The sequence below is a fragment of the Leopardus geoffroyi genome, chromosome B3, assembly GCF_018350155.1.
Source record: "Leopardus geoffroyi isolate Oge1 chromosome B3, O.geoffroyi_Oge1_pat1.0, whole genome shotgun sequence".
NCBI classification, from domain to species: domain Eukaryota; kingdom Metazoa; phylum Chordata; class Mammalia; order Carnivora; family Felidae; genus Leopardus; species Leopardus geoffroyi.
Window position 1 is genome coordinate 506,293 of NC_059337.1, and position 9,883 is coordinate 516,175.

General features: G+C 61.9%; 1 protein-coding gene across 1 annotated transcript; it reads right to left on the reverse strand.

The window, feature by feature from the left end:
* Nucleotides 1-21: 21 nt before the first annotated feature.
* SH2D7 (SH2 domain containing 7) lies at nt 22-9,131 on the reverse strand. The gene is made up of 6 exons (XM_045448533.1): nt 8,894-9,131; nt 7,407-7,496; nt 4,386-4,551; nt 3,928-4,119; nt 1,886-2,572; nt 22-1,210 (listed from the first exon to the last, which is right to left on the reverse strand). The coding sequence occupies exons 1-6, from the start codon at nt 9,067-9,069 to the stop codon at nt 1,160-1,162; spliced, it is 1,362 nt and encodes a 453-aa protein (XP_045304489.1). The 5' UTR covers nt 9,070-9,131; the 3' UTR covers nt 22-1,159.
* Between the last annotated feature and the right edge of the window lie 752 nt (nt 9,132-9,883).

Below are 9,883 nucleotides of genomic sequence, written 5' to 3' on the forward strand. Positions count from 1 at the left end.
GGCCAGCGCGTCACCTCAGGGTCAAGTGTTGCCCTCCGGCTTTGGGCACGAACTTTTATTTCAACCTTTGTGCCTTTGGGAGGAAAACACATTGGTGCCCCAGATCCCCAAGGTGACAACCGTGTCCATTGCCCTCATGACCGTGGTCGTTCCAGTGACAATTTATGGAGCGTTTGCTAACCATGTGTCTGAATGGGGCTGCTGGCTGTACCCTTGTCCTACAAGGCCCCTGGAGGGGGCCTCTCAGCGGCACAGGCCGCCACAGTCCACAGGCGTGGCCTGAGCCAGCTCGGGGACACTGGCGGGGGCCACGGCACTCCCTCTGGGGACGGTCAGTCGGCTTTCTGCCTCCACCGCCTGCTCAGTCTTACACGAGGGGGACACGTGGGCAAGAGGGTCCCTGTGGGCGGGGACCCAGGGAGAGCAGGAGACAGGAGCGCCTGCGTCCAGAGCCGATCGCCCGGTCGGGCCACCCGTCGGGTCTGGGTCTCAGGGGAGAGGTCTGGAACTAGCCGGAGAGGCCAAGACCGGCCGGAGGCAGAGGGCAGGTGAGGGTGGCCCAGGCGTGCACCCGGGCTGAGCCCCGCAGCCAGCCGGGCCCGGCCTGCTTTACGGGGCTGTGTGTGCAGGCTGTCAGCGTCATGTCAGGCAGCTTCCCGCTCCCCTCCGGGCCTGGAATTTCCCGTCCGCGCCAGGAAGGGCTTGGGTCAGGGCTGCCCGGCCTGCATGATCCGGCTGGGATGGGCGGGGGGCAGAGAAGGGCCAAGGGGGGCTGTCCCCAGGAGCCCGGCCCTCCAGGGTCAGAACTGTTGCCTCAGGCCAGGGCTCCGGCCGGCCGCCCCTTTCTGCTGACGGGGCCACAGGAGGGAACCAGCTTGGGTCTCAGGAACAACCGCGTGGCCTTGCCCAGCCCGACAGAACGGCCGCCCTAGCGCCGGGCTGGCCGCGTGCTCGGTGGCGGTCAGTGGGGTGGGGGGGAGGGGCGGGCCGGTCAGCGAGACCAGGCCTCAGGGTGCTCACCTTGGGGAGGGGGGTGCCGACCCTACCTGTGGCCAGTCCCCCACCTCCCGGGCCTCCACCCCTCTTGGGGCCAGTGGGGGGCACTGGGGAGGCGGGGGTGGGCCGCGGGCTCCCCAGGAGGCCCCCCGGCAGGCACTCCTCAGGCTCTGGGCTTCTTGTCCGTGAAGAAGATCCTCCGGTGCTTGTCGGGCTGCAAGGAGGGAGAAGATGCTGGAGCCCGGGGCCCCTGGACAGGGGCAGGCCCGGCACGGCCTGCCGATTGCAGACTGGGGCCCCAGCCCAGGGAAGGCCGCACGGTGCCCCGAATCCCGCCTCCAGTCCCCGGTTCTGGAGGAAGGGTCTGTCCCTCGTGGCTGAGGGGAGGAAGGGGTCTCCCAGAGCCGGGGTGCGGCCGGGCCGGTACCCGGGGGGTGGGGGTAGGGTGGGGGTGTCCGTGGCACCAACAGGGGCCAGAGAGGGTGAGGGGCTTTACAGGGGTGGGGGGAGCTGCCACGGGGTTCCTAGAGGGCCTGCCCACAGGCAGGGTCTGCGGTCCCGGGAGAGTCAGGGCCCCGCCCTGGGTGACCTGGGTCCCAGGATATGTGGGGTGGGGGTGGGGGGCACAGCTCCCAATCTGCGTCTCACGGGCTCTGAGACCCCGGCAGTGGCCTGGACAGGGAAACCTGGTGTGTAGAGGAGGACCTCGGAAGGGCCCAGAGACCCCCCACCTTACATTCAAAACGAGCACCTGTGAGCATATGACAAAGCTGGAAAACTCTGGGTCCCTCCGGGCAGTAGCAGTGACCCGAGCTGCTCACGCATGAGGGCCACAGGTCCCTCTCACCAGCAGGGGCTGGCGGCCACCCCCTCCCACCACGGAGCCCACCTTGTGTGTCCGTCCGGTCTCCTTGCTCCCGGCTGCTGGGATTTGTTCATAGGTGTTTCTGGGCTCGGGGAGCCCCGGGGCCCCCGAGGGGCTCTCGTAACCGTAGACTGTGGATCCTGGCAGCTTGCTGGACGGGGCGCCTGTTCCAGGATACGGGGGCCCGGCTGAGCTGCCCCAGCAAACTGGGGCCGGGGCCCAGGTGCCGCCTTCTTGGTCTGGCACGTCGCCGGGCTCTGGTGGGGGACCTGCCGTCTGCAGGAGCTCGTAGGCGTCTGCCGGGCTGTCCTGGGAGCAGGGCTGAGCCCTGTGGCTCAGCTTTGGAGACGCCTGGCTCCAGGTGGCGGCAGAGGATCCTAGGGCCTCAGAAAGGGGGGCCGAGAGGTAGCCCCGGGAAGCGGGAGGCACCACAGGACCCTGGTCTGGGCTCACCCCAGAGAGGGCGGGCCCTGGGCCGTCAGGCCTGTCCCGGCCTCCATCCGAGCGTCTCCTCGGGGGCCCCTTGCCTGGGGAGCAAGCCAGGCTGCCCACTGGGCCCAGGCCGTGCCTGCTGGACACCTCCGCGCCCAGGCCTGGCCGTGCCTGGTTCATCTTCCTCAGGTCTGAGTAGATGATGTCGTTGGGGCTTCCGAAAGACTCAGCCAGAAGGAGGGCGCTCCTGTCAGGGAGGGGAGGCACCCTGACAGGGACCTGGGGAGACAGGAAAGAAACTGGGCGTCTCGCAGGTGGCCTTGTCGCTAAGATGCCCTCAGGTGAGCGGAAGACTGTCTCGGACAAGCTGAGAGCCCCGCGCTGGCTCTGTCTACCCGCTGTGTGTCGGCATTCGTTGCCATTCCGGTCCCTGCCGCCCCCGTACTCCCGAGTCTGGCCTCTGCCTTGGCATCCGAGGCCTGCCGTCGACGCCCAGACTCGTCCTGCCCTGTCCTCCCTGCACAGTGGTCCACTGGTCCCTCAGAGCCCCAGAGCCCACTCACGCGCCGCTCCCTCCCTCTAGAACAGACCACCCCCGAGTCCGTCATTTGGGTATTTATTCCACCAACGTTTACTGAGCAAACTGTGTGCCACACACTGTCCCAGGTGCCAAGGACTGCGTGGGGAGCATTGCCACTCTAAGCTGGGAGACGGGCAACGACCCACCCTGTTACGTCATCTAATACGACTGACTCACGATCACAGGCCACGAGGTGATTGACTGTCGGGTCAGGATCGGTGGGACGAAGAGTGAGGCAGGGTAATGGGATGGACACAATGACGGGTGGGCAGGGCAGCCTCTGGGCTTTCTGGAAAGATGGCATGCAAGCAGGGAATGGAGTGCGAGCTGCAGGCATCTGCAGGAAGGACATTGCAGCAAGGGCACAGCAAGTGCAAAGGCCCTGAGGTAGGAGCGAGGTTGGTGTGATCGGGGAAGATCCACAGGCCCGTGAGGCTGGACAAGAGTGAGAAGGGAGGGGGTGCAGGAGCCCTGCTGAAGCCCCCACGGACCCTGGGGAAGGCCTCAGGCCTGGGGTGTGCTGTGATCTGTGTAGGAGGAAAATCTCCCTGAGCCCTTCTCAGGAGGTGAAGGCACCTCCCCTACAGTTTAGAGGAATTTTCAGGCATTTTTTTTTTTTGTATACAAATTTTTAAAAATTTCGAGAGAGAGGGGAGAGGGAAGGGCAGAGAGAGAGGGAGAGAGAGAGAGAGAGAGAGGATCCCAAGCAGGTTCTGCACTGACAGCACAGGGCCAGAGGCGGGGCTCGAAAACCCACCAACCGTGAGATCACGGCCTGAGCTGAAGTCAGATGCTCAACTGACTGAGCCCCCCAGGGGCCTCCTTTCGGGCATTTCTTACTCATTTTCTCATTCAAGCGTCAGGGGACCTTAGGAATGGTAAACTGAGGCACACAGCTAGAAAGACCCAGCCGAGGCTTGAACACATCCGGCTGGCCGGAGGCAGGCCCTGGCGTGGGTGAGCCCGCACCGCTCCAGGCCTGGCTCTCACACCCCGCAGCCCAAGGGCCGGGCCTGGGGACACGGGCACAGCCCCGCCCCGAGAGGCTCCTCACCGCCATGCATTCGTCCTCAGAGAAGCTGCAGGAACTCGCGTCCAGGTTCTTCTTTGTGTGGAGGAAGGACACGGGTGGCTTTGGACAGGGGCAGGGGCTGGCAGCCTCGACTGGGCCCCCCGGGGCGGACGCCGTGGCAGGCGGGTTTTCCAGGCCAGGGGTGATGGCATCGTACAGATCGCTGTCCTCCGGCTGGGGCACAGCAAGCGTGTGGTCACGCACCCCCGGCCGGCCTCCAGCCTCCTGCCGGAGATTGCCATGTGCCCACCAGGCCCCTGACCTCAGGCGGGATGCTGCCTCGGTCTCCCCTTTCCAAATAGGGACCCCGAGCCGGCACCGAGTGCCCCTGGATGGCGGTGAGCGGGGAAGGCGAGGGCAGTCGTGCGTCCCCGCGGTGGACACCCCAGGCCTGGGCGCCCTGCCCCACCACCCCCACTCAGGAGGAGAGGGGTGCGTACCCGGGGGCAGGCAGCAGACAGGGTCTCCCCGAAAGGCTCAAACTGGACCTCCTGGTAATGGCGCACCAGCTCGGCCAGCGTGCCGTGGCTGCACGTGTCCCCCGAGACCAGGTAGCGCCGGTCGGGGAGCTGGTTGATGACAAAGTGCCGACAGCGGTCACCGCCCCTGCAACACAAGCACATGTGGCCTGGGGCTGTGGGCCGGGAGGGCGCAGGGTGGGGGCTTCAGGGCCGGGACTCGGGGCCCCCGAGGGTGCGGGGCGGGGGCTCCAGCACAGACTGCCCAGCCTGGCAGGTGGCCGTGCAGGGTCTGCACCCCTGGAGAGTGCCTGAGCCTGCTCCAGCAGCGGGGGGGAGGGGGGGGGGCGGGCACTCACTGGGGTGCAGAATTTGAAGAGTCACCACAAAGCTCCATAATCAAAACAACCAGTAAGGCAATATTCTAGAAAATTAAAATCAATACCAGAAGTTCTGTGATGGACAAAGTCTCAAAACAAGACAAGGTCCGACCCTGGGCACACACACACTCAGCCTCACTTGTCCGTCCCCCCCACCCCCATCCCCGCTGTAAAGATGGGGCTCCGGCCCCACCCCCAATCCAGCCTGTAAGACCCTGCCCCCCTCCTGTCCTCTTTCATGGAAGGATAATTCTACAGCGACACACACACACGTCCCAACCGTGGGCGGCGACGGATTTCCACACATGAACACGCCAAGGGACCGGCACCCAGAGCAAAACCGGAAACACGTCCCAGCTCCCCAAAGACCCCCTCCTGCCCCCTTCCAGCCTGGGCCCCGACCCCGCCGTCAGAGATCAGTTTGCGGGTGGTGACTCTTCACGTAAATGGAATCAGTTTTTCTTCTTTGACTCAACATTGTATCTTTGAGATTGATTCCTGTCGGCGTGTCAGTTTTTCTTCTTTGACTCAACATTGTATCTTTGAGATTGATTCCTGTCGGCGTGGAATTAGCTTCCTTCCTCCCCCACCGATGTGTAGTATTCCATTTAATGAAAAGATCCACAATCTACCCATTATGCTGGTGGACGTTTGGGTCCTTTCCAGATTGGGGGGGTGCTATAAATACAGCTGCCGTGGACATTGTTGTACGTGTGTTTTGGCGAACGTGTGCGCTCACTTATGCTGGGAATACACCAAGGAGTATGCTGGTGGGGCCAGCACCCCCGTCCTTCCCTTGTAGCCCTTTGTTGTGGGTTCCATTTGTATCTCCCTGTCACTGATGCTGCCGAATGCCGACATATTACGGTCCTTGGCGTATCCTCTTTTGTGAAGTGCCTGTCAAGTCTTTTGCCTTTATCATATTGTCTTTGTCTTATTGATTTGCGGGAGCTCTTGACATATTCTGGTACGAGTCCTTTGTTAGATACATGTATTACAATACATAACTTCTCCAACACTCTGGTTTGTCCCTTTATTCGCTTGATGACATCTTTTGATTAACAAAAGACTCAGTTTTAAAGAAATCAGATGTATCAGCCTTCTCTTTTATGGTTAGTAGGTTTGTGTCTTAAGAATTGTTTGCCTTTCTCAAAGTCTTGAAAAACTTTCCCATTTTCTTTTAGGATTGTACTGTTTTGGGGCACCTGGGTGGCTCAGTCGGTTGAGCGTCCAACTCGTGATTTGGGCTCAGGTCATGATCTCATGGTTTGTGAGTTTGAGCCCCATGTTGGGCTCTGTGTTGAAATCATGGAGCCTGCTTGGGATTCTCTCTCTCTCTCTCTCTCTCTCTCTCTCTCTCTCCCTCTGCCCCTCCCCTGCTCGCTCACACAAGCTCTTTCTCTCAAAATAAATAAATAAACTTAGAAAAAAGAGAAATGTACTATTTTGCTTTTCTCACCGGGGTCTGTGGTCCGTCTAGAATTAGTTTTTGCATGCGGTGTGGGATGGGCGGGCCCTTGCTTTCCGGCTGGATATGTAGTTGCTTCCCCACCACTTACTGCCTTCCCCACAGAACTGCTGTACATCGGGCGACCGAATGTGTGGGACTGTTTCTGGACCGGGTGGTGCTCCACGGATCGATCCGTTGCCAGAGCCGAGCAGTAGTCCACCAAAGATCATGTTTGGAAAAAAGAGCCCTGATGCTGAAAAGACATTTGAAAACTGCTGAGCTCACGTGTTTCAAAGTACTCAGCGTAGTACTGGGCACGTAGAATAATAGTGTCTGAATAACGACTGATGTTTATTTAGTCCTTACGATGTTCCAAGCACTGTTCAACGTATAAACGCATCCAACACGTTCGGCAATCCTACAAAGAAGATACTACGATGTTCCCATTTTACAGATGAAGAAACAGAGGCGCGGAGGCAAGGTTAGGATCTGAGGTGCAGCGGTCTGAGCAGGCGATAATTTTGAATCTGATCCCAGGCCTCTGAGGTTGGCCCTGGTGCCCCGGCCCCCCTTCCTGACCGGGGGAGGGGACTTCTCTCTTCCTGCCTTCCCCCACCCAACCTCCTCTCCGGACCGGGTCTGATGTCACCATCTCCGCTCCGTCCTGGCTGTCCTGCCCCCTCTCCTGTACCGTAGCCCAGCCCTCGTCATCTCACAGGGCGCTTGGGCCTCCCTGCGCAGGCTGGCCGGAGAGCCCTCGAACCGTGCGAGCCCCCCTCCACAGGAGCCCGCCACCCCGGCCACCGCGCCTCCCCCAAGCCCACAGTCTCCCCTTCCCCTGCACCTTTGCACGTGCGGCCCCATCGGCTGGAAAGGCCCTCCTGGACTCCCATCGTACCCTCTTTCATCAAGCTTCACTTCCGGGAAGCCCCTTAGCCCCCCCCCCCCCCCCCCCCCCCGGGGACGCTCTCTCCCGCTCCCAGTCCGCTCCCTTTGAAGGCTGGGGCTGCCTCCTAGGGCCAGTGCTGCTCAGGAAACGTCCGCTGAGCCTGTGATCGGCGGACGGGATGGGAGACCCGCGCCCAGGGAAAGCCGAGCCCTGTGGCCTGTCGGGCCCCTGTGATTATCCGCATGGCCACATTGCGGGGGCCTCACAGACGGCTCCTCTCCTACCTGTAGGACAAGATGTAGCTGGTGGCCCGGTCGCTGAGGCGGATGAGGAAGGAGCCCAGAGCTTTGTCCCCAAGCAGCTTCTCCGTCTGCCTGGGCAGAGGATGTGCAGTTAACCGGGGCCTGTGCCCTTCCAGCTGGCTGGCCCCGGGCCTGCCTCAGAGTCCCTGCTGGCCATCCTTGGGCTCCAGACCCCGTGCACACCCCTCCAACCCTCTGTAGAAGGCTCTCTCAGACCTTCGGCCGGGACTGAGCTCTGTCCCGGCTCAGTCAGGCAAACTCAAGCCTTACTCTTGGGCTGGGTTGGAGTCCCGCCCCCACCGCCCCCACCGCCATGCACCACCCTCCACTGCAGCCTCACTGGCAACAATAGCCGCTGACCCTGGCCACCCACTCTCCACCTGAATGGCTCTGTGGTAAGAATGAATCCATATAGCTAGAGATCTTTAGTTTCGGGGAGCTCCCTGCCACAGGACCACTCTGTACAGTTGTGCACGTTGTGCACTACACAAGAAGTTTCTGCAGGGAGGAGGTGCTATTATGTCTGGAGCCCGGTCACAACAGCAACCCCTAGGTCCTCGTCTCCCCTGCATGTCCCTTCCAGTCCTAGGCAGCTCTGGGTATTCCTGAATGGTGCCAAGTATTTTGGAGACGTGGTGGAAAATTCCAGCAACTTCTGTCTTGGCAGTAGGTAGACCACTTGCTCCCCAGACACTGAGTGCCTACTCTGTGAAGGCCTACTGCAGGCTTTACCCGGCCCAGCACTGAATGAAAATGCGGGGCCCCGGGGTGCCTGGGGGCTCCGTCAGTTAAGCATCCGACGACGGCTCAGGTCACGATCTCACGGTTTGTGAGTTCAAGCCTCGCGTCGGGCTCTGTGCTGACAGCTCGGAGCCTGGAGCCCGCTTCGGATTCTGTGTCTCCCTCTCCCTGCCCCTCCCCTGCTCACGCTCTGTCTCTCTCTCTCTCAAAAATAAACATTTCAAAAAATTAAAAAAGAAAGTGTGGATCCCCTTGTTCAAAAAGTAAGCATCTCAAGACGGGGACCGCAGAGGGCTAAGTTGAGCGCGGGACCCCCGAGGGCTGCTGGCCGGTGTGTGCTGTGGGGCGGCCAGCCTGGACTGCTGTCCCTCCTCTCCTGCTCTGGCAGCTTGCAGATCCCACACCGCAGCCTTTGTTCTGGAGTGAGTGCACGTCCAGGTTTGCCCAGGACGACCCCCACCCCAAATGGCTCTGTCGGCCTCCTTATGAGCAGTGTTCTGGTTGGGGGACGGGTGACACGGTCCCCGGTCACTCACCCGGTTCTCCGGGCCCGGTCTGCACTCACCCTGCGCCTGCCTGCCCTCTCGGTCAGAGTGGGGGCCGGCGTGCCCCCCGCCCTGCCCCCACGAGCGGACCCAGGAGCCAGGCTTGTCCCAGGGCCCCCAGACCACTCTCGTGGCCCCAAGGGGCTGTGGATCTTGCTGGGCGTGTGGACGGGGCAGCCTTACTTGCGGGTGACGAATCCGTGAAACCAGGGGGGCAGGGCTCCGTCGTGCAGAAGGAGGGGCGCCTGGGTCTCCATGAACCACGTCCAGGCCAGCTCCTGTAGCTTGGCCAGGGCCTGGCTGTCCCCCACCTCTTTGGGCCCCTTCCCCTGGCCGGGCTGCTTCAGGCCGCCCTCCATCGTGGCCAGCACCCCGTGGAAGCAGAGTGCAGACCGCCCACACGCCTTTATATCTGCGCGCCCCGCTCATTTGCCTGAGTCCCTGCCCTCCCCGCCGCCCGCCGCACAGGAGCCCTATTGTCACCTCTGGCCGGCTCTCCTTCCTGACTCTGGGGCGGACACCTGGTCACATCAGTAGTGAGCAGGGGGGGGGTGGCGGATAGGGGAGGAGACCTCAGACTTCCTGGCCCCTCGCCCCCAACCTCCAGTCTCCGCCCTGGCCGACGTCCTCAGCCCAGCCACCATTATTAGCTGGGCAGCGGAACTAAATTCTAGTTCCCTGTCCCTCATGGAGGCCACTTGTGTGTTGGTGAAGTTCTGTGCCGATTAATCTCCTTCCACTCAAGATTTATTAAGTGTTTACTGCGTGCGCGCACCCTGGGCTGTGGGCATAAAGTCATGCCCCAAACAGCATTTCGCCCTCCCGGCACGTGCGTTCTAGCTGGGGCGGGGGGGTGGGATGGAGACCTGAGGGGTCCACATAGAGAATGTGCTGTGGGGGGTAGTGTGCATCCCGATGACGAGGGAGAGGGAGGAGGGGCTCGCACCACTCAGATGGGGGTAGGGACAGGGGCGGGGGCCGCAGGAGCCTTGCCCAGGGGGAGGCCCCGGAGCGGGCAGGTGCCCGGGGAGAGACGCTGCTCGCCAGCAGAGGGATGAGGACGGTCTTTGCCGGAGGCTCATGTCTGGGAGCCGAGGGGCCTCTGGTGTAGACGGGCCCCCTGGAAGGGCCAGGAGGAGGTTAGGGTACAGGATACCTGCTCGTCTGTGAGTC

What these genes read in the sequence shown, in the direction of transcription:
- SH2D7 (XM_045448533.1), bottom strand. Translation starts at nt 9,069, where the DNA reads ATGGAGGGCGGCCTGAAGCAGCCCGGCCAGGGGAAGGGGCCCAAAGAG. An exon ending in CTGAGGACGAATGCATGGCG is followed by an intron (nt 2,573 to 3,927) that starts GTGAGGAGCCTC and finishes CTGTCTCCCCAG; the next exon opens with GTCCCTGTCAGGGTGCCTCC. An exon ending in AGACCGGACGGACACACAAG is followed by an intron (nt 1,211 to 1,885) that starts GTGGGCTCCGTG and finishes CCCTCCTTGCAG; the next exon opens with CCCGACAAGCACCGGAGGAT.